This window comes from Leopardus geoffroyi, chromosome B4, assembly GCF_018350155.1.
Source record: "Leopardus geoffroyi isolate Oge1 chromosome B4, O.geoffroyi_Oge1_pat1.0, whole genome shotgun sequence".
Lineage (NCBI taxonomy): Eukaryota > Metazoa > Chordata > Mammalia > Carnivora > Felidae > Leopardus > Leopardus geoffroyi.
The window spans coordinates 40,884,491-40,908,541 of NC_059341.1; the positions used below are offsets into that span (position 1 = coordinate 40,884,491).

Below are 24,051 nucleotides of genomic sequence, written 5' to 3' on the forward strand. Positions count from 1 at the left end.
AGGGCCCAGCTTCACCCCAGTGACAGGCTGTTTCTCCTCTCTCAGCCCCAGCAGCCCAACTCCAAGGGGAAGTAGGGTCGTCCATCAAGGGAGGTCTTTCCCCACCTAAAGCATCACCCTCCCAACACCCTAACCACCAAGACACAAAGGCTACCACCTGAAGAAGGTAGAGGCAGGATTCAGTCCTGTGCACTCCCTCCCACCAGACCCCCTCTCCTCCAAGGTGAAGGTTCTGGTAGTGGGGTCCTAAGAGGCAACTCTGAAAGGGAAGAAGCTTCTGAGGAGCTACCATATGGTTAGAAATATGAGCTGCAGAGAAAGGGATGGGAGGTACCACCGTTGGTACTGAGTCTCAGGGCAGAGGCACACAGACAATAGGAAGCCATGTGACCATAGAGGCAGCCACTGGATTGATGTGGCCACAGGCCAAGGAATGCCACAGCCACCAGACACTGGAACTGGGAGTCTCCCCTAGAGCCTTCCAAGGGAGAGCGGCCCTACTGACACCTTGATCTGGGCCAAGGAAACCACACTGAGACTTCTGGTCTCCGGAACTATGAGAGAATACATTCCTATTGTTGTAAGCCACGAATTTTGAGATTAATTTGCCATCACACCCAGGCCCTCCTCTTCCCTCAGCTTCCCTAATTATAAAGTAACACTCTTCTTGCTGATGTGCTGATAAGACCTAGGGGCCTTGTCCTCCTATTTATACTTTAGAACAACCACTTATTGAACACCTAAAAAGGAACTGTTTCCTATCGCAGAATTTCAGACAGGTGGCAGGCAATGGTGGAGATATTTGGGCACAAGAGAGGGCACTGGAGTATAAAACAGAAAAGTCTAGGAGCACCTGGGTGGCTCAGTCAGTTAAGCATCCAACTTCCACTCAGGTCATGATCTCACGGTTTGTGAGTTCGAGCCCCACATCAGGCTCTGTGCTGACAGCTCAGAGCCTGGAACCTGCTCCAGATTCTGTGTCTCCATCTCTCTCTGTCCCTCCCCATTCATGCTCTATCTTTCTGTCTCTCTCTCTCTCTCAAAAATAAACTTTTTTTTTAATTAAAAACAAAAACAGAAAAGTCTATTTGCTCACTATACCCACTCACTGGACAGACATTTTAGAGCTCCAGGCCCAGAGCAGTATTAGACTAGAGCCAACCTGACTCCAGCCATAGTTCATTTTCAGGAGAAAAGGGGCCCATGGGAACCCCTCTTTGAAGAGTCAGAGGGACCCGCAGAGGTAGGCCCACTCTGCGTCTCAGTGGAGGACTAGAGAACAGATGACTTTCTGCTTCTCAATTCCAGAAGTCCCACTGCATTCAGACAACATCCAGCCTGGGCTATACCTACCTTCTGCATTTCCTCAGATGAGACGTTGCACGGGCTGCTAGGAGGGGATGCTCGTTTGCACTGTTGTTCCCCACTGCTCAGGGCCCAGGAGTTGGCAAAGTCGTAGGGGTCCGAGGTCAAGGTCCCTGTGGAGAAAGTTTCAAGGAGAATGAAGTCACAGTTAAGACTGACCCAGGACTTCTAAGGGAAAACTCTAGATTTGTCATCACCTGAATCAACCTTCCATTAGATCGGTACATAGGCGTCTGGGTGGGGAGTAACTTCTGTGCAGTGCTCAGTGTAACACCATAGTGCACGGGCACTCAGAGGTCAGTGTTGGGGGGGGGGGGCTGGGCGGATGGGCACAGTGAGGAAAGTGACATGGAAGACGATGAGGAACATGCCCGTTCACTCTGTCTCCATGCCCTTGTGCACCTTTCCCCTCTGCACCCCTTATTACCTTGACTCTCTCCACTCATTCTTTGAGATGCAGCTCCAGAGCCACTTCTTCCAGGAAGCCCTTCTGAATTAGTTCTACTCCCTGCCCCCCACCCCAGCCTGTGCTCCCTCAGCACCACAGCCACCCTTCCATCAAAACCCTCATCCTCCTTTGTGTTGGTATTTCCTTTGTTTATAGTCATACTCCATTCAACTGTGAGCTCCCTAATTCAGGGTACAGGCTGTGTCTCTTATCTCTGAATTCCTAGCATTGTAGACACTTGAAACATTTTTGCAGAATGAAGGTAAGAATGTGACACGGAACCTGAGCCCCCAGTCACCACATCCCCCGTGCTTTCACAGCATCTGTGCCTTGGTCTCATAACAGCCATGCCACCATTGGCTCCCACAACAGAGCGAGGGCCTATGGGCTTACACGACAAAGAAGATACCCAATGTCACTGCTGAGTCTTCACTGCAAACAGACTAATGAAGCATTGAGGCAAGTAGTCCTTTTGCATAGCCAGGTCCAGAAGAGTGAAGCATGTTTCAAGGTCAAATCATATACTCAAGAAAACAAAATAGAAAATCCTGAGGGAAAGAAAAGCAGGACATTGGAAGTATTGTCAGTTGGCATCTGGGGTGGGGTAAGCAGGGAAAATGGCCCCCTCCAAAGATTCATTTCCTAATTCTTGGAACCTATGAATTATCTTATAGGGCAAAAGACGTGATTAAGTTAAGGATCTTGAGAGGAAGAGCTTATCTCGGATTACCTAAGTCAGCCTTAGATGAAATCACATGTATCCTTATAAGAGGAAGGCAGCAGGAGGTGACTGAGAGAGTGAGAGAGAGAGAGAGAGAAAGAGAAAGAGAGAGAGAGAGAGAGAGAGAGAGGAAACAATGTTGTTACAGGCAGAGATCGAGATGATGCAGCCACATCAAGGATTGCTCACAGTAGGTGGAAGAAGCAAGGAAGAGATTCTCCCCTAGGGCCTCTGGAGGGAGTAGAGCCCTACCATCACCTTGACTTCAGCCATTTGGCCTCCAGAAATTGTGAGAGATTAGACTTCTGTTGTTTTAAGCCATGGAGAAGCCAAAAGGAAGGGAATTTAAATTTATGGAGTTTATACTATGTGCCAGGCATTATGATAAGTGCTCTCTGGGTTCTGAGTCACCACGTCACACAGGCTTATCTGCTTTCTAACATACTGTGAGAACTCCAAAAAACTTCAAATAATTTCATTCTTGTACAGAGGTTATAAAAAACAAATATACTTAAAATTCTTGTTATAAATATGAAGAAATTGAAGCCTGATAAAAGGACAAGACAATAAGAAAAAAAAAAAAACAATAGAGTTGAAAAAGAACCGCATTTACCTTCTAAAGTTACAAATATAGTCAAGGAAATAGAAAGAAAACTCAACTGATGGGTTAGACATCATCTGGAGATTAGACAGAGTTGAGGGAATTAGGGAACTAGAAGATAGACCTAAGACGTGATGTGCTGATGAGCCAGCCATCTGGAGAAAAGCAAAGCCCTGGTTTTTAGGATTTGCTGATTTCCATGGTGCAAATACTCCAACCATGGCCAACTTCAAGCTACCAACATGACAGTACTGAATGCAGACTTGGAAAAGATGCTCACAATCCGTTCTTAGCAGCCAGCATGAGCGCACCCAAAAAGCAACAGAGAGGAATAGACAGATAGCAAAATAAAAGTAAGGTAATGAGAAAAAAAAAAGGATGCAATACAAATATACAATATACATCTAACAGGAAAGAAAATGACTGGAAGTTTTCTAAATCTGATGGAAAATACAAGTCCTGAGATTCAGGCATCACAGTCTCAAGTACGATAATAAATATAAAACCCACATCTAGACACAACATAGTAAAATTTCAGAATACAAGAACAAAGAGATGACTTACGTACAAAGATAGAATACTATATGCAACGCAATAACAATTGGACTGGCAACCTTCTTCTCAACAGCAACAATAGAATGGCATCTTCGAAGCACTGTGAGAAATGACTGATGCCCTAGAATTCTATCCCTAGCTAAAGTATCATATAAGAATGCATGGCTCTTTGTTTCAGTTATCACTATTACCACTACCAGACCCTTAATGAAGGAAGTACTAAGGGATATTTTTTAGAAAAATAGAAGTTGAACCTAGAAAAAAAGAATAAGATGCAAGGAGAAATTATGAGCAAAGAACCTGTTAAACATGAGGATATAGCTAAAGAAGCACTGATTGTGTAAATCTATCATAGTAATGTCAAATTTAGTGGTATTCAAACAAGATTGGGAGGTTAGTGAGGTAGTAGGGAAAGAAGTAGCATTTTAAAAAGCAGTAATAATAGAAAGCACAAAATAAGATGGTTAATAGAAGTCCAAATACATCAACACAACTGAATATAAAATGAATGAAAAGAAGCCAAACTTTGAGAAGACAGAAATGATTAATTTACATTAAAATATCAATAATGAGGGGTGTCTGGGTGGTTCAGTCAGTTGAGTGTCTGACTTGATTTTGGCTCTGGTCATGATACCAAGGTCATGGGATCAAGCCCTACATTGGGCTCTGTGCTGACAGCACAGAGCCTGCTTGGGATTCTCTCTCTCTCCTTCTGTCCCTCTCCCCCACTCACGCTTTCTCCCAATACATAAATAAATAAATAAACAATAATGAGATGTAGTGAGATACCATTACACATCCATTAAAATAGCTAAGAGAATAATAATAATAATAATAATGTGGCAATTCCAGATGCTGGTAATGACTCAGAGCAACTGGAACTCACACGTTGCTGGGACAAATGCAGAGAACATGGCCAACTTAAGAAACAGTTTGGCAGTTTATCATATTAAACATATGCTCATTATACCACCCACTAATCCCACTCCTAAATATTTTCCCAAAGAAATTAAGTGTACTTCCACACAAAAACCCGTATGTGAATACCACCTCACACTTACTAGGATGGCAACTATCAAACAAAACAAAATAAAACAAAACAAAACAGAAAATAACAAGCGTTGGTGAGGTTGTGAGAATTTGGAATCCTGGCGCACTGTGGGTAGAATGCAAAATGGAACAGCCACTGTAGAAAACAGTATGGCAGCTCCTCAAAGAATTAAGAATAGGGGCATCTGGGTGGCTCAGTTGGTTAACACCCGACTCTTAATTTCAGCTCAGGTCATGATCTCAAGCTTGTGAGTTCAAGCCCCATGTTAGGCTCTGCACTGATAGTGTAGAACCTGCTTGTGATTCTCTCTATCTCCCTCTCTCTCTTCCCCTTGCCCATTCATGTGTGTGCACTCTCTCAAAATAAATAAACTCAAAAAAATTAATTAAAAAAAGAATTAAAAATAGAATTGCCACATGATCCAGCAATTCCACTTCTGGGTATATACCCAAAAGGATTGAAATCAGGGTCTTGAAAAAATATTTGTACACCCATGTTCATTGCACCATTATCTACTCTAGCTAAACATGAAAACAACCTGTGTCCGTCATTGCATAAATAGAGAAGCAAAATGTGGTATATACATACAATGTACATTCTAAATGAAGGAATTATGAGATAAATGGGATTAATAGGTATGAACATCCAGCTACAAAACAAATAAGTTACAAAGACTGTGGGGAATAAGTTTAGGAATTCCCTGAGCTTGCACCAATGGGTTAACAAGTCTTAGGATGAAAGCATCCAAGATTAGGTAAACAGAACTGAAGTGACCCCAACACAGTACAAAAGCAGAAAGCTGCTTTCACAGGACAGAAGGTCCAGAATAGGTAAACAGGTAAGTGGGGCTATAGACCACTGCAGCAGGGTGAAACTGCCAGGACCTGAGCTAATTAGCAAAAGAAACGTGCCTTGTTGACCCTGAGGTAGCCTGCTCTATCTGTCTTATGCCGTAAGCAAGTTAAGATAAACAGACAGGTGCCTCGTGCCTGCCATAAAGTAAACAACCCTCTGCTAGGCGCTGAGATTTTGTTTTCTACTGACCCAAACCCCTAACACTGCATATCTTCAAAATCCCTTTCTCTCACACACGAGTTAATGTTCATAGTTTCATTGCCTCTTCATGGACATCCATCACGTTTGTAAGCCTTCTGATACTAATAAATATGGAGCAAGGACCCTTACTCAGGACTCTTGTCTCCTCCCAGACATTAGCCTCTCTCGCAGTTAATTCTGCATCTTCTCTCTTGCTGGACAAGAGAGAACTCCAGCCTCAAAGTCTGCGACAAGAGATGAAAAGTACAGCACAGAGAGTACAGCTAATGAGGTTGCAAAACATGGTTTGGTGGCAGATGGTGACTATAATTATGGTGATAAGCACTGAGTAATGTGGAATCGTTCAATGATTATGCTGTACACCTGAAGCTAATATAACACTGTGTTAATTATACTGCAATAAAAAAGAGACTTATTCCTAAGAGTTTATTATTAATAATAGCAGTACCGCTTCAGAATATCCCATTTCAATGCACAGTGTGAGTATGTAAATATTTTACTTTCCAAGCAAATCTATAAGTGTATCCCCACTTAACTTCGCAACTCTTCATGACTGACACATCTGTGCTTCTGAAATAAACAGGGCTTAAGCACTTTTGTTAAACTGTTGACAAATAATCCTTTTATGTTCTTGTTCTCAAACCTGTTCTCTAGATGCTGAAATGTGTTAACCAAACAAGGTGCAAATTTAAAACAATGCCATGTTGAAATAATTGATTTAAATACAAAAAAAAAAAAAAAACAGAAATTGTGACATGTGCTACGATGTATGGATGAATCGTAAAGACATTACGCTAAGTGAAATAAGCCAGTCACAAAAAGAGAAATGCTGTGTGACTCCATTTATATGAGGCAGTTGGAGCAGTCAGAATCATAGAGACAGAAAGTAGAATTGTGGTTGCCAGGGGCTGGGGAAGAGGAGGAAAGAATGGGAAGTTTGGTTTAATGGGCATAGGGTTTCAGGTCTGTTAGATAATAAGAGTTCTGGAGATGGATAGTGGTGATTGGTTACACCACAGTGTGAACGTACTTCATGCCATTGAGGTGTGCACTGAAAAATGAGTAAGATAGTAAATGTCATTTTATGTGTGTTTACCACAATTTTTTAAATAGGTAGAGTGGGGCGCCTGGGTGGCTCAGTCAGTTGAGCGTCCGACTTTTGACTTCAGCTCAGGTCACACGATCCCAGGATCGTGCAATAGAGCCCCACTACAGGCTTCATACTCAGCATAGGGCCTGCTTGAGATTCTCTCTCTCTCTCTCTCTCTCTCTCTCTCTCCCCCCCCCCCATCCTTTGCCCCTCCCCTGCATGTGTGCATACTCTCTCTCTCTCAAATAAAAAAAAATTCTTTTTAATGGGGAGGGGGGGAACCCTATACATGAATGTTTATACCAGCTTTATCCATAATTGCCAAAGACTAGACATGACAAAATGTCCTTCAACTGGTGAATGGATAAACAAATCGTGGTAGCACTCTTCAATTATAAACAGGAACAATCTACTGTTACAGAAACAACACAAATGGATCCTTGGGGGAATGATATTAAGTGAAAGAAGCCAGAACTAAAGGGCAAAGTAATCTTGGTACAGTATGAAAAGTTAGAGTTATATAAATTTTGGAAAAATCAGAACTCTAGGAACAGGAGCTACCAGGGCTGGGAGCTGGGGGAGAGCTCAACTACAAAGGAGCACAAGAATTCTGGCAGCGAGGACACTGCTCCATAGTTTATGATGGTTACATGGCTCGACACTTTCACAAAAGCTCATAGACCAGGAAGCATGGATTTTACTGTATGTAAAGGACACCTTGATAAAATTTTTTAAAAAATAATAAAAAATAAAAATAGTAATAATAAATAAATAAATAAAAATAATAAAACAAAATAATAAAATAAAATAAAATAAAAATAAAACAAAATAAAAGAATACAATAATAATAAAATAAAATAATAAATAATAATAAAATAAAATAATAATAATTAAATTAAATTAAATTAAATTTAAAAAAAAGAAGCTATGTGCTTCTTTCATGCAATACATCTGAAACAAAACCACATGGACTGGTTGAGAATATGAAAAAAGATCAAGTAAATACCGACTTAAAAAAGGTGAGGTGACTATATATTATTGTCAGACAGACTTCAAGGCATTGTGAAAAATGACGAGTCAGTACATAAAAGGAACAGTTCACTAGAAACATTCAACATTTCTAAAATCTAACTGCAAAGGCCCAAAATAGATAAAGCAAAACTTGACAGAATTACATGAAGAAATTGACAAATTCATCACCATCATAAAAAAATTTAATACACTTCCCTTAGTAATGGGTAGTTGAAGCAGACAAAAAAGTAGTAAGTATATAGACTATTTGCATAACACAATTAACAAACTTAATTCAAAAAGTATATATAGAATCCTGCACCAATCAGAGAATGCATTCTCTTGGAACATACATAGAACAATTGCAAAAAAGATCATGTAGGTGGGCACCAACAAGTCTCCCCAAACTTCTAAATTAGAAATCAATTTAGTTATAAAAGATAACTTTAGAAAGTCTAAACATCTGAACATTTTGAACACACTTTATAGGTTAAGAAAGAATTCAATGGAAATTAGAAAATCCATAGAACTAAATGAAAATGAAAACATGTTACATATCAAAATTAGTGTTGCTAAGATGGCATTTAGAGGAAAACTTACAGCCTTAAATGTACACATTGGACAAAATGTACATATTGGACAATATAAAGTTTGAGAAATTGGTGCTGGAAAAGACAAAAACAAATGATCTCACTATTTTCCAACACATACAGTGAAATGGAAGGAATGGTCAACTGTTCTCTAGACACTTATCCCTTAATCAGAGGGTAGTTGAGTCAGAAGGAAGAAGAATAACTTAATGTACAAATGTTCAGCTTTTGTAAGGGAGCATCACTAATTAAATGTTTATGTAATTGAAATTATCTAAAGAAGAGTAAAGATTAGTAATGGTTTCCACATTGTCCATATTACCTTCTATTGCTCATGAACAGACACATAAACTGGCCTTTTTGAACAGCAGGCCGTCCTTCACAGATTTCATCCATAAAGTTCTACTGCACTCATTCAAGTCTCCAAACCATCCAGCATTTACCAGCCATCTACCATGTGTAAGCTGCTATGGGGAATTCAAAGTTGAACCAAGTCAGCTTTGAGGAGCTCCAAGATGGTTTGCCAGGTGGTCCAGGCAGTGGGGTGGAACACTAAGAGATAAGGTTGGCAGGAGGGGAACCTGAGTGGTTCAGTCATTTAAGTGTCCAACTCTTGATTTCAGCTCAGGTCACGATCTCATAGTTCGTGAGTTCTAGCCCCGCATCAGGGGCTTGGGATTCTCTCTCTACCTTTCTCTCTCTCTGCCCCTCCTCTGCTCTTGCTGTCTCTCTCTCTCTCTCTCTCTCTCAAAATAAATAAATAAACTTAAAAAAAAAAGGTTGGTAGGATAAATATAACGTGGCAAGGGAGAAGTCTTAGTGAAGGTTTGTAAGCAGGGAAATTACATGTGTAACCACAACTTGAGGGAAAAGGTATCTTAGAAAAGCTTACCTTCTTGAGTCCTGAAGTCATCCTCAGCAAAGATGTTAAAGTTGCCACAGAGCCCACAGGTCTTGTTGAAGTATCTGTCTGACAGCAGGATTTGAAAATTGCCACTGCCATCAATTCTGGCCACAAAGCCGTGGGTCTCACTAGACAGCTTGTAGTACCCAGCCTCAGTCTCTAGATACAGCCCGTTGGAGGCGTAGGGCATGGAGATCCTGGAAGGACGAGGATGAACTCAGGAAGTATGCTTCTCATGAATTTCCTGGATGTCCCTCCCATCTTTCAACCCCAGCCCCATGCTCCAGGGTTGGGACCTTGGTGCCAAGTCTCTGAGGACCTAGACCAGGGGTCAGGAGACTGGCCTCTTGCCCAGCCCTGCCACTCAACTGTCCCTAGGCACACTGACTTCCTCACTCTGGGCTCCAGTTCCCTCATCTCAAAAAATAAGGAGGACTGCAAGAGGGATCCCCAGGGTCCTTTTTAATTCTGGCATTCCGGGCTTCTGATTTACCTTTGGTCCCCCTGCAGCACAGTACCATTGACAAACAAATGGATGTCGAAAAATTCCCCGAGATACACAGAGAGGCTTACTCTCTTGCCATTTTGGAAGTCCCCTGAAAGAGAAAAAAAGTCAGTAGTGGTGATTATTATCAAAAAAATTATATGTTTAATTCTCATCATCTTATACACATCACTAATCTTATCTCAGTAGGAAACTCCCCCCAAGAACTTATCAAATGGGCCACAAAAATCTTCCCCAAAATATCATTTACTCATTCATTTTTCCATTCATCTAAAAATATTTATTGAGTGCCTTCTGGATACATAACCCACTAATAGTCTCTTCCATTTGTCCCAAGAAAACTATGAAAGCATGACCCCTTCTTCTGGGAGCTTATGATCTAAATAAGATAAACAGTCAAAAAGAGAGTAAAAGCAACATTGTGAGTTATTGGTAACAGGTACTCTAGGATAGTGTAATGTTCTCTTAAGACAGCCCAAACCAGAATCCCTAGGCTCTTTGTTGAAAATGGAGATTTATGAGTTCATGAAATCAGTTTACTGAATTTGATTTTCTGGGAGAAATTTAGAGATCCTATCGGCAAAGTGCCTCACTCTGCACGGGAAAGGAAGTCAGGATGTAATAAATGATTGATATTGCCATTCGAGATGTGTGAATAGGTCAACACATAAGAAAATAGTCTGTGAACAAGGGTTCAGTTGTGAGGGGTGAACACAGAGGTGGGGGGGGGGTGTCCTAAAAGCAGGAAAAGAAGCAGAAGACCCATTTTCCACAGCACCATGGAGACTAATCCTACCAGGAGGCCCTGAGAACTGGCGGTCTCCAGAGATAACCGACTGGCCACAGGAAGTGAAGGAACCAGAAGGAACAATGTGGAGTCTGAATCTCAAGCCTTGGAGACTAAGAAGTTAATGAAAACAGGGAAGATGAAGGGCAGCAATGAACACAAAGATAGAAAGTGCTGGAGAAAAGGGGGTCAAATATGAGACTCAGTGCCTGAGGGCTCCTGCAGAAATGCGGCAAAGGACCCAGCTGAAAAGGTTAACCTTGGAAATGAGGAAATATTCCCTTGCCTAGAAGACCGTGAGCTCCAGCCGCTCAGCAAAAGAGGAGGCAAGAATGTCTGTGGAACTAAGTGCAGGAGACGCTGGCAAGAGGTGCTGCTGCCATGGCTTGGGCCACTGACAGTCTTTGGCGGAGGATTTCAGCTGAGGCCTGGGCCAGACCCAGAGGCTGGAGGACCACGATTAGCTATTACACGCATGCGCGCGCGCGCCCTCACCAACCAGAAAATAGACTCTTTCTGGTGACATTTCCGTGAGGGAGTCACATGTAAATAACTGGCCTGTTCTAAGAATAGATTCCTGAATGGTACACTGTTAGCAGCTCAGGGTGGGGGGATGGGGGCCCAAGAAAGGCCCACAGACCACCCACAGACCACAAACCGCATTCTACAGAGCTCCAGACCAACACTGTCAGGAGGGAAATGAGATCCCAGCCACATCAAAGGGTTTTTGTCCTGTTAGCTTGAGGAGCTTTTGTCCCGGTAGTCTTGCCTGCCCTGCATTTTCACTTAGAGCAGTTTCGCAGCAAGCACATCTTTAAACAGTTAAGCAAACATTCTGGCTGCAAGAAATTAGCCAAAGAAAAATAAACACAACCCCACAGATAAGTGATCAGGCAAATAGAGTCGAACATTAATGGTAGAATCCGAGTGGTGGGCATACGGGCGTTCACTGTCTTATTCTTTCAATGTTTCTAAACGTTTGGAAATTTGCGTAGTAAAATGTTGAGAAAACAAGCAAATGGGATAGCCCCGCGACAACCTCCGGTTGGCAGTCAGTCCCTTCCCCGAACCATCCATGCCCCTGGGCATGCGCAGTGGACCAAAAACCAGTTCCCTTCCAGGGTCCGTTCTTGGAGCTGAATCCATGGGACAGGGTACGCCTCCAGTCACTACCTGCCTGCTGGAGATGGTGGGCAATGAGCCCAAGAAGTCAGGGGCTCCGGCTCCCTTATGACCGCAGAAACTTGTACAATTTTCCCTGTCACCCATGCCCAGTGTCACAGAGCAGATGGACGGGGGCTCCTACACCTCCTTCACTGGGTAACTCAACCAGTATGTTGCCTCTGAGCCAAAGACCTCTCCCTCCTGGAAACGAGAAGAGTCCCTTTGTGCCTCTCCTTTGCAGAGTCTCCCTCCCTCTCATGGGGATTCAAAAGGGCTCAGGAGAATAAGTCAACCAGGGAGCAGGGAGCATGTGGCTGGAGGGTGAGTAGGGAACGCTTCGCATGCAACCAGGCCGCTTGGGGTGAGCCACTGCCCTGCACATGCAGATCTGCAACTCTTTAGAGCTTTCAAGGATGTAGAATCCCCCAGTTGCTCGCTCCACAGAGGCCAGGTGCCATAGGAAAGCTAGAGCTCATCATCCCTGTAAGGTTGAAAGGCTCCCACTGTGTGGGGCTACATGGGACCCCCAACCCTTTGCAAGTAAGTGATGAAGGCAGCCTGCCCCCACAGACTGAGGGACTTGGGTCCACCCTGGTGGCTACACTCAGGGTAACTTGCCCGTCATCACAGAGCCAGTGAGGGGTGAGAGAGTCAGGACTCAGACCAGGCGCTGGTTTAAGTATTTGAGGGGCTGGGATCACCATGTGGAAGCCAGGGAGCACCTTTCACCACCTGCTGAGCAGAGCACTGGTTGAGGCAGCACCCTGTTCAGGGAAGGTGGGGCTGGCTGCCCAGGACCTTCACTTGTCCAGGGGCCCTGGGGAGGACTGAACTGTGAGGAGTCTGCGGAATTCCTGAGCCTGGGGAATTCCTGAGCCTGGGGAGCTGGGATTGGGATCCTTGACGAGGCCTGAACTGTGAGGAGTCTGCACAACTCCTGACCCTGGACGGCGAGGGAGGCCCTAAGAGCAGTCACTCCACACCCAAAGCAGCAGGGCAGCAAGGAGATTCTGGAAACTGTGTCCTGGAGAAGACTTCATCACAGAAAAAAACACACAGTAGGACAACGGGAAGGCTCTTGGGGATGGTCAGAACAGGTGGCTTTAAAACACTTTTGCCCCGAAAGCAGAGTAAAAACAGTTTACTGCAAGACCCAGAATGCACACACTCACACATTTCACACCACTTGCCCTTCCCGTGAGCCAGGCCCCCTGACTACTTTCTGAGGTTTTTCTATACTATTCCATGTAATCTCTTTAAATACTGGTTACACTCATTAAATTATTTTTAAATCCATAGTTACAACTCAGTTTGAAAAACACTGAACTAGACTGACTCCATTTTAGAGTTAGAGAAACTGAAGCCTACGTTTACAACAGGGTCTGTCCTCCCCAGCAATAATGACACTTGGGACCAGACACTTCTTTGTAGTGGGGGCCTTCTGATACATGGTAGGGTGATGAGCAGGATCCCTGACCTCTACTCACTAGATGCCAGTAGCATCTCCCTCCAAGTTGTTACAATCCAAAACGTCTCCAGACACTGCCGTATGTCCTCGGGGGCGGGGGGGGGGGGGGGGGGGGGGGGGAGGGCGGAATCACCCTGGGTGAGAACAATTGCTTTACCCTGTCATCAAGAGGCAGAGCCTGTACACAGGTTTTCTAACTCCAAGGCTAAATCTCCTTTGGAAACACAAAGCTGCCTAACGGGGCATCTGAGTGCTCTGGATTTAGTTAGCCACTGATGCAGAAGAGAACTCTAGATTTTATTTGCTTGTTTTATTTGCTTCCTTCCCTCCCTGCAGAACTCAGGGGGGAATCTGATGACGTGCAGCTATTAGGAAATTGAGCCCAAAAGGGTCTCCCACATTCCACAGACTTGCACGTTAGCACTTCCTGTAACCGCTGGGGGAAGGTGGGCGGGGTGTCCACCCCAAGAGGCCAGAGCCAACCATGCAAGCTCTTCCCCAGGGAGGCTCTGTCTCTCATCTGGCCTCTTGAACTCAGTGACCAAGGGACTAGGTGAGGGAGTAAGTCTTCCCCCACAAGGAGTGGGGAGCAGGCTGGCAGCTGGAGCCAGCATCAGGTCTGGGTGATTTCCCGGACTTCAGAATGTGGAGCTCACTACTATGCATTTCTAACAGACGCTCCACCTCCACTCCTGTGATTCTGATGCAGGTGATCAACACTGAGAAACCAGGGATCTGGTCTAACAGCGCCAGTTACTGATGTGGAAACGAAGGCCCCCTTGCTGAGTAAGTGACTCAGCACGTTGTCTGGTTATTCTATGGCTCTCTCTGGGCTGGCTTGGGAACCAGGCCCTGCAGGGTGGCTTAGGAAAAGCAGCCTTTCTGAGCAGAGGGGCACCAGGACTCCAGTGCTCTCTCTCCCTGGTCCTCGTGCTGGTGGGCTAGGAAACCCCTGGTAGCTTTGGCCTGCCCAGACCCGCCCCACCAAGAGCCAGGATCAAGGAAAGGGCCCTCCCCTTCGCACCAGGTGGTGCTTCACGCTTGGACATAAACAGCTTTACCCAGGATGTGAACAAGGTCCGCAGGCACTGGAGAGGAATGGAAATTTGGGATTTCGAAGCAGGGAAACAGGATGTCATTGGAGAACAATGGGTCAGAGGAGTATATGAGGTTGCTGGCATGCACATGTAAACTGGAGATGCTGTGTCCAAGCGTGCAGGACGGACCCTGGGGCCTCAGGCTCCTGAAGCAGCTGCACTGACTCACCCCTCCCCAGGCCCGTCCTCCTCAGATTATGCCTCTCTTCCCAATGCTCCCCATGCCACCAGCACCAAAAACATAAAAAAGTAGCCACCCATTCTCTCTGATGATTTGGGGTGGGAATTAAACCAATCTCAGTTAAAGTATGATTAACCCATAATCTGGTTTAGGCCAATTACCCACCAGAAAACTGACATCTGACAAGTTGTTATAATAACCATGACCCGGGGGCGCCAGGGTGGCTCAGTCAGTTGCAGTGTCCGACATTAGCTTGTGTCACGATCTCAAGTTCGTGAGTTTGAGCCCCACATCGGACTCTCTGCTGTAAGCACAGAGCCCACTTCAGATCCTCTGTCCCCCTCTCTCTCCACCCCTCCCTCACTTACGTTCTCTCAAAACTAAATTAAACATTAAAAAACAAATTAAACAATTTGTTAATTGTTAATTTTGTTAATTAAACAAACAAAAAAAAAAGAACAATGACCCAGTGAGGGTGGGGGCAGGGGTCCCAACAAGATATTTGAAACAGAGGCTTAACACAGCCCTGCAGTTTCCCCTTGGCCCTTGAAACCCCAGAAAGGATGGCCAGAAAGGCCAGGCCTCTGACACAAACCCAAGCGATGTTCCCCTGACCTTGACGGAAACGGTCCCAAGGGCCCAGCAGCTCCTGTGTCCACCATGTGTTAAAGGTGACTGCTTTCAATCACTAAGGTTTGGGTAACACTTCACACTTGTAAATGATTTGTCTCCCTTGATCTTCACTGTATCTCCATTTTGAAGACAAGGAAATGGAGGCTGGGAGACATTGCACACTTCCCTAAGGACACTCATTGAAGAGGAAGAGCCAAGACAAGGGCTCTGATTTTCTGAGCAAAGGGGCGCTGGGAGCAGAGCCACCTGGTCCTAGAGGATGGAAAACATCCAATCCCCACAAGTAGATGAGACCAGTGCTGGACAGGACCAGAGTAGTGGGGGGTGGGGTGGGGCTTTCTGGAGGAGGTGACAGTGACTGCACAGAGGCACCCAGGCAGCCTGAGTTTCCCTGTCTTCAAGGCCTACCCTTAGCAGGGAAGAGTCTAGAGTGGGTTTAAGTAGGGGAAGGGGACTTTTCCAACATGCTGCTTGCCTCCCTGAGTCCAGATGAGCTCTGTGCCTGGTCCTAAGATTTCATTACACATTGTTTACAAATCCACCTTGAGGGTAGGGAGTCTATAGCAGGAATCAAGACAGCAACTCCCAGTTGTCTCCGTAGGGTCCCCCCTCCCTGGAAAGTCCCCTGAAGCCCAAAGCCACACAGTGGAAAGGATGTCACTGTGTCTTTTTTGAAATCTTTCTCCTGTCACTCCTAACCTGCTCCATTCTCACTGATACCCCAGAGTCATCTCAAGTAGGGCGTCTGTATGGAACCCCACCACGACTTTTTTTAAGATGCATAGAACAAGGGGTGCCTGACTGGCTCAGTTGGTAGAGCATGCGACTCTTAACCTCAGGCCATGACTTCAAGCCCCACAATGGGTGCAAAGCCTACTTAAAAAAATGGTATGGGTGTCTGGGTGGTTCAGTTGGTTAAACATTCAACTTCAGCTCAGGTCATGGTCTCACGGTCCATGAGTTCGAGCGCCGCATCAGGCACAAAGCCTGCAACCTGCTTCACATTCCATGTCTCCCTTGCTCTCTGCCCCTCCCCAACTCCCTCTCTCTGTCTCTCTGTCTCTCTCTCTCTCTCTCAAAAATAAAATAAAAACATGAATTTTTTTTCTTAATTTTTTTTTCAACGTTTATTTATTTATTTTTTTTTTTTTTGGGACAGAGAGAGACAGAGCATGAACGGGGGAGGGGCAGAGAGAGAGGGAGACACAGAATCGGAAACAGGCTCCAGGCTCTGAGCCATCAGCCCAGAGCCCGACGCGGGGCTCGAACTCACGGACCACGAGATCGCGACCTGGCTGAAGTCGGACGCTTAACCGACTGCGCCACCCAGGCGCCCCAACATGAATTTTTTTCAAAGAACTAAGTACACAAAGAAAGATCAGTAGATGATGTCAATGTCAATTTCATGGTTGTAATATTTGAGAATAATTTTGTACAATGTTACCAATTGCGGGATACTGGGTAAAGGGTACACAGATTGTGTGTGTGTGTGTGTGTGTGTGTGTGTGTGTGTGTGTGTGTGTTTTACAACTGCATGTGAATCTAATCTCAAAATAAAAAGTTTAACTTAAAAAATAAAAAATAAATCTTACATATTATCCCCAAAACTTTTGGGTTTTATTACAGAGTTACAAGAATCCACAATGGATTTTTTTTTTTTTGAGAAACAAGAAAAAGAGAGAGAAACGGTTTTTTCCTTGTGATGAAAATCTTTAAGATCTGTTTTCTTAGAGACTTTCAAATATACCCTACAGCAGTGTTAACCTTAGTCACCATACTGTACTTCCCAAATCCTGGACTGATCTATCTTACAAATGGAAGTTTATACCTTACCCACCTCTGATAACCACAAATCTGATCTCTTTTTCTAAGAGTTTGGGTTTTGTTTTGTTTTCTTTTCTTTTTCTTTTCTTTTTTAGATTCTATATAAAAGTGAGATCACACGGTATTTGTCTTTCTCTGTCTGGCTTACTTCATTTAGCATAATCCCTCAAGATCCATCCATGTTGTTGCAAATGCACTATGATTTTTAAGGTAGAGAAACCCACTTAAAGTAAACATTGGACAGGAGGTCCTCAGCCTTCAGCCTCCCAGAGAAGGTGACAGGGTGCTTTTTCTCTGCAGCTGTTCTCCCAAGTTACTCCCCAGCTGCTGCCTCTGAAGCAAAGGGGATCCCCAAGTTCAGTGTTCAGAATGGCTTCCACCATTTGTCATGCCCTGGGGATGTCTGTGGTCCTTTTCACCCCCTGCCTGGTTATCATGGCCAAGACCTCCCAGCCTCCTGTCTTTCTCCCTTTCTGACAGTTTTGGCAAAGTAGCAAATTCCTTCTTAATCCTTCAAATTGCACAAGCCTCTATGGTAACTCCTCACTGCTGCTGAATCCGGAAACAAACTCTCCCATCAGTCTGTCAGCCTCATTCCTGCCTCACCTCCCACTATTCCTCAGCCCCATGCTTCTCAAGATTTGGTCCCCAAACCAGCAGCAGCAGCAGCAGCATCTAGGAACTTGTAAGAAATGGGCCTTTCAGGCCCCACTCCAGATCCACTGACTCCAAAAGCCTGGGCATGGAGCCCAGCAGCCTGTTTTTAACCAGCCCTCCGGGAGATCCTGATGCAAGTTGGAGTTTGAGAACTACTGAACCAGCCACACCGACCTCCCCGCTACACTGCACTGAAGGAACATGCATTCCTTCCAGCCTCTTCCCTGTGTTCAGGCTATCCCCACTGCACACATCCCCTGCCCTGTCCTCTCTGCCCAACCGAAACTCCTCACCCAAGACTCCTCACATGCCATGCTTTTCACGAAATCGGCTCTTGGGTACAACAGAGCCCCGTGCTTTGTGGATCCCCATCCCCTCCCTCACCTTCAGTGCTGCCAGAGACCCCGGTCACCCAAGCACCAGAAAACAAAGATGCATAAGGCCTGGTCCTTGCCCTTGTGGGCAGGGGGGCTCATAGAGGAGGAAGACAAATGGCAGTCTGGCAAAGTTCAGTGCCCTGAAGTCACACTGTAACAGGGTTTCCAGCAGAGGCAAGGTGGCTGGTGACAGCCAAAGAAGCAGGGGAGCCTCATAATTAAGGCAGCTATCAGCTCATGTAGCTCCCAAACAGCCTCGCCCCACATTGAGCACTGAGGGCTGCACCCAACCTGGGAGACCCTGGAGACCGGTGGAGTGACCTCTCCGGGGGCCCTACTGCCTGCATCTCGGCAAGGGTCTGAGTGTTGCCAAAAACTGTCTTTGGCCAAACCTGGATCAGTCTCCTCTGAGCCCTCCTCTCCATCAGGTCTCCACCTTAGACTCTGTCCTCGGTCTGACTGGTTCAGTTTAGCAAGAATTCTGCTGGGTTAGTTTATCGAAAATCCCCTGGCCTCAATATCTGACCAATTCCCCATGCCCCTCCGTCAATACTTATCACGCTGGCCTGACTTCAGCAAGAACCCTGTCACGTTGGCTTAACCAGATGTTACCTTTGATGTTTCCCCTTGGTAATTTTCCATCCACTGACCCTCCACCCCCACCCAGCTGTAAGTCCCCACTCATCCTTGTTATATTTGGAGTGGAGAAGTAGAGCCCCATGTCTCTGCCCCACTGCAACCCTCCCCCCATTGCAGTGGCCCCTCTTGAATAAAGCTTTCCTCACTGTCTATACCAAGTGTCATGAAAGATTTTGTTTTAACAATGTGGATCTGTCCATTGTCGTGTCATCTCCCCGAGGCTATGGACCCCGTCTTTGCTAGGTTTTGTAGCAGCCTCACTCACACATTGCACACATCTGATTCATTCTCAGAGTGTGAAGGTCACCAAACCACAATCCCCCATCACTGCCTGCAGCCCCACTCCTGGCCTTGGAGAGTGCCGTCTCTCCTTAGCGCAGAGGGAAGTTCCTGAATCCTGACAAACCCAGGATCAAAATCCAGCTCTTCCTTTTACTGTCAACCCTTGGGAGGATCAGACCACCTCTTTGGGCTCGGCACCTGTACCTACACCTCAGAGCCACTGTGGGGTGCAGCGATAACCCAGGCACATACCAGCACTTTCCCAGGAACACAGGAGGTGCTCAACATCAGGTAGGTACTCTGAATTCCACCAAGAACCAGCAATGACCCCTCCCTTTTTTCTAGGGGCTCTGTGTACTACAAAGCATCTTCTGGTTCACCATTTCTTTTGATGCTTTGGAGCTCCCAAAGTGCTGCCTGGACCCAGAGCAATGGACATGACCACTGGAAAAATATTTGCTTCATCCCACTAGGCTCCAATGGGAGAGACCCAGGGCCAGGCTAAGGGAAGCTCTTGGTCATGGAAGGCCATTTCCATCCATGGTTCCACAAGGATCTGCAAGCTCAGGCCCTGCCAGAAGAATGCCCCTAGAGCCCCACAGTAGGGTTGAGCTTAGCCGATACCTGCTCTGAATCCCTCACTTCAGTGCCCCGGACTCACCAATAAGCGAGAAGGAGTGTTTCTGACAGTCCCCGGCCAGGAGGTAACTGCAGTCTCCCATAAAGCTGTACATGCTTTCATCAAAGGTGTTGATGAAGTCACCTCCAAAGAGGCTGCATCGAGCCATCGACGATCTGCCAACAGTCTCTTTTGCACAAAGGACCCCTGGAGGGAGAGACTACAGGTGAGCACAGCTGGGACCATCCAGCCACTCCAGCCTTGTGCCTAATAAAAATTGGGCTGTAGGGAAGTATTTTTCATCCCAAGCAAGACTAAAGCTGTGGCTTTTGGGGGCGCTTGGATGGCTTAGTCGGTTAAATGACCAACTCTTGATTTCAGCTCAGGTCGTGATCTCATGGTTAGTGGGTTCAAACCCCATATCGGGCTCTGTGCTGATAGCACGGAGCCTCCTTAGGATTCTCTCTCTCTCCTTCTCTTTCTGCACCCCCCCCCCAAAATAAATAAACACTTTTTAAAAAAAGTGTTGCTTTTGGCCCTCAAAAATGACCCAGGACTCGCAGAAATAACAGAGGAACAGCTTCTCAGAATGTCTATTTGTTTTAATGACATTTACTTACTAATTTAAAACGTGATACATGCTTTATCAGAGAAAATTTGGGGAACACAGAAAAAATTCAATCAAGGTAAAATCATCATTAACCAACATTCCTTAATAACTGGACTTAACATTTTAGTTTTATCCTTCTGTTTCACAGCATATGGATATATAATTACAGGTTTTCTACAAATTTGTGATCATCCTGTACAAACTATTTATAACCTGTTTATTTCTCAATGTATTGTAAAGAATTTATCATGCTATTGTGTATCCTTGCAAAACATGTTTTGCAGTGACTATAGCATATTTCACATCTAAATGTATACATTTATACATTATAATAATATTAACCCTATTATTAGGTGCTTAGCATTTTTCCAAATTTTTTAAAAGATTGTAGGGGTGCCTGGGTGGCGCAGTCGGTTAAGCGTCCGACTTCAGCCAGGTCACGATCTCATGGTCCGTGAGTTCGAGCCCCGCGTCGGGCTCTGGGCTGATGGCTCAGAGCCTGGAGCCTGTTTCCGATTCTGTGTCTCCCTCTCTCTCTGCCCCTCCCCCGTTCATGCTCTGTCTCTCTCTGTCCCAAAAATAAATAAACGTTGAAAAAAAAAATTTTTTTTAAATAAAAAAAAAAAAGATTGTAATGAGCAACCTTTTACATTACTATACCTTGAACAGTTTACATTCAAACAAATTAGCTGGTGTGTCTAACACACAGAATCTATGGAGTGTTAACTTCTTTAGGGCCATAAGCTAATTCCTCCCAGGAGACCCTCTTACCACCTTCACACTGCGCATGTGTGTGTGTGTGTGTGTGTGTGTGGTCAGGTGGGGCACCACAATAGTAAATTTTTAAGTTTTCTGGATCCCCTGGCACAGGAACCATCTAGTAGGAAGATGTAGAGGGTATGAAAAATATACATTTTTCCCCCCACACTAAACTGTGAGCAACAGGCTGGATTCTGCTGACCTGAGTGATCTAAGTGGGGACAAGCCAGAGTCAGAAAAGGGTCCCTCTCACCATTCACAGACTCAGTATCTCAGCAAGGGAAGCAAGGCACTGTAGTCCAGTGCGAGTGGTGGTCTAGGACCCAGGAGAACTGACCTCTGACCTTTGCTTTATGTGACTTTGGAGCATTCATTTTTCCTCTCTGACCCTCAGTCTCTTCATCTGTATTATGGGAGATTCCACTAGATGACCTCTGCAATCCCTCCTAAAACTAGTCATCTGTCCAAATCTTGGGTTCCTTCTTCCCCATCCAGCAGCCGCATCATAGAAGACTGTTCTGTGTGACCCCTGTGCTTCTTAATTGTCCAGTCAGAGAAGGCATTTGCAGGTAGCTGCTCCTTGAGGAATACAAGTCAGGGGCAGGGGGTTCTGAAGAACCTTCACAGGAAGAATTAACCAGTGACTCTGGCAGGCCCAACCCAAGCCTAACACGGGACTTGGCACACAGGTGAGCTCCAGACACACCTGCTGATTCCTGGAAGGGAGTTATTCCAAAAGACCCTGAGGCAGGAGTAAAGAATGGAAGCACTTTAGTACCCACCTGGCAAGGTGAGGGCCAGAGCAAGCAGCACTCTCAGAGGTCTGGCAGGAAACATCTGCAGAGAAGCAGGAGAAATGACTGGTGATCACTGCCCTCACAGATCATTGCTGGGATGTACTACTGTCCGTGTGTGAAGTGGGAAGAACAATTTTTTTTAAGCAAGAGAAAAGATTGATCCTTCCCGGCCCCTGTTTGCCCTTGAATATGGAAGACTGGTCCCCAAAAAAGCCCCCAGCCAGGCTCAGGCCCAAGAGTAACAATCACTGTGAGCCAGACCCCAGGCATCCTTCCCCAACCAGCAGTCCCAGAGCCCAGGCAGGCGAGGAACTAGGCCAGCCTGGCCTCTCACTCCCCTGCACTCCTGCAACAGCTAGGAGCCCATGCGTACCTGATTCCCTCCTGCCTTTTAATCCTTCCACGCTCGGCAGCAAGCTGGGGAGAAGAAGCTATCCTATGCTCTGTTCCTACCACAGGCACCCAGATGTGGAGAATGCTCAACAACCACGTTTGTAGGTCAGTCCCCGGCACTATACCCCTGCTCAGGCAATGTGTGTTGGGCCGAGCTGTTAAATGGACGGGAGTCCAGTAGCCCGGGCCCAGGAAAGGCTCCCATCGTGTGCCCCTCTCCAGAAAGAGAGAATCGACCCTGACTTCAGAGCCCACCCCAATCTCGTAGAGCCCCCGCCACAGCCCTCTCCTCTTGTTAAACAGGTATAGACTCTTATCACCTGAGATTTACTGGGGGTGACTCCTTTCCTACTCAGTGCCTCATCCAACCCAAGAGAGACAAACCCAGTCTGTTATATACCTGCGGAAGTAACACTTGGATGACATCAGATATGGCCACGTCTTGGTCTCAGAACGAGTGACCCTCTAAAACCTCCCAACACACAGGTATGTCAGGCTGCTCTCAGAATACACCCAGAGGTGAGGGCAGAACTCCTTCCAGTCTTGCCTCGTCAAGTAGTACAAGCAGTAGCACCACCACGAGCAAAAGCAGCCACAGGACTCCCCAGGGACAAGTGGAGAGTGGGCCTTAGGAAGGTCCCTGGCTCCCTCCAAACAATCCCTTCTAGCCCTGGGACAGAGGACCCCGGTTCCCCAGGGTAAGGCCCAGTCCTGATCTTCCTCCCCCAATTGAGCCAGCCCTGTTCCCAAAAGCCCAGACCTTTCCCTGCAAGCGGGGGCTGCAGGTATCTCCAAGGTCCCTTAGGAAGCTCAGTGCCGCACGATGGTGCCGCCGGCCTAGGCCATGTTCCCCAGCAGCTGAGGCCGATGGGACTGCTCGCAGCTCTGGACCGTTGCTGTTAAGTGACCCAGGGGCTGCACACTCCCCGTGGCCAGGGGGAGATAAAGGCCGAGTTGTGACGTCCACCAGCCCCCCCTCCTTTCCCACCACAATAGCTGCGAGCTGCCACAGCAGGGCATTGGCCTCCTGTTAATTACCAGAAGGAAACAATGAGCGGAAATGGTATTAGAAATACCTCCAAGCCGATAAGGCTTTGAAGAGTTTGGTGGGAGACCTCGGCCAGCTGCCATAATGGGCTGCCTTGCCCTCCCCACGCCCCCCACACCGCAACCACGATCCTGCCCACACACAGGATTCCATACAGACAGGGGACAACCACGAACGCTGGCTGGCCCAGGGCAGGCTGGCCCAGGCCAGGGAAGAATCCAGACCTGATCAACACAGCTTCTGGATCCGGCTTCCAAGGCCAGACACCGGGGAAGTTTGGAAAAACACCTCAACGTGAGCCAAATTGGTGGCTGTGTTTGGAGAAAGAAAAAAATGATGCTTCCTCTCCGCGCTAAGGTATGAACGATGCAGTCCCGGCCCTGACAAAAACAGGCCGTTTGACTCACAGCTAGTGTCCAGGGACAAGGTAAGGATGAGGGGCCTGGACACAAGCCCAGGCTTTTGGAAAATGGTGGCCGGGATGGTTTAAGTCTAATCCTCCCCCAAGGACTCTTCCTCCCACCGCTGGAGCCTGACTCCTCCCCGACCTTACACACACCCCACACATACACGCACACCACACCCACAAGCACCACATACATACACCTCACATACAACACACACACCCCACATGCACACACACCACATACATATACTCACACCCCCACCATACACACACATTACACACACACACCACACAGGTGGATACACATATGTATATCACACACACCATAACATACACATCCTACACACACCACACACATACCACACGCACATACCACACCTACACCACACATGCACACACATCACATACATCAC

General features: G+C 46.2%; 1 protein-coding gene across 2 annotated transcripts in view; it reads right to left on the bottom strand.

Moving 5' to 3' along the window:
• Positions 1 to 23,140, bottom strand: part of VWF (von Willebrand factor) — a 137,752-nt gene extending 114,612 nt beyond the window's left edge. Inside the window, exons 1-6 of one of the 2 annotated variants that reach the window (XM_045466410.1) lie at positions 22,945 to 23,140; positions 21,777 to 21,831; positions 19,668 to 19,832; positions 9,886 to 9,988; positions 9,381 to 9,589; positions 1,354 to 1,478 (exon numbers count right to left, since the gene is read on the bottom strand). In XM_045466410.1, the coding sequence (XP_045322366.1) occupies positions 1,354 to 1,478; positions 9,381 to 9,589; positions 9,886 to 9,988; positions 19,668 to 19,832; positions 21,777 to 21,831 (657 nt within the window). In that variant the 5' untranslated portion in view covers positions 22,945 to 23,140. Of the gene's footprint in view, positions 1 to 1,353; positions 1,479 to 9,380; positions 9,590 to 9,885; positions 9,989 to 19,667; positions 19,833 to 21,776; positions 21,832 to 22,584; positions 22,608 to 22,944 lie in introns of those variants that run through there. The other variant, XM_045466411.1, reaches the window with a different exon arrangement.
• Between the last annotated feature and the right edge of the window lie 911 nt (positions 23,141 to 24,051).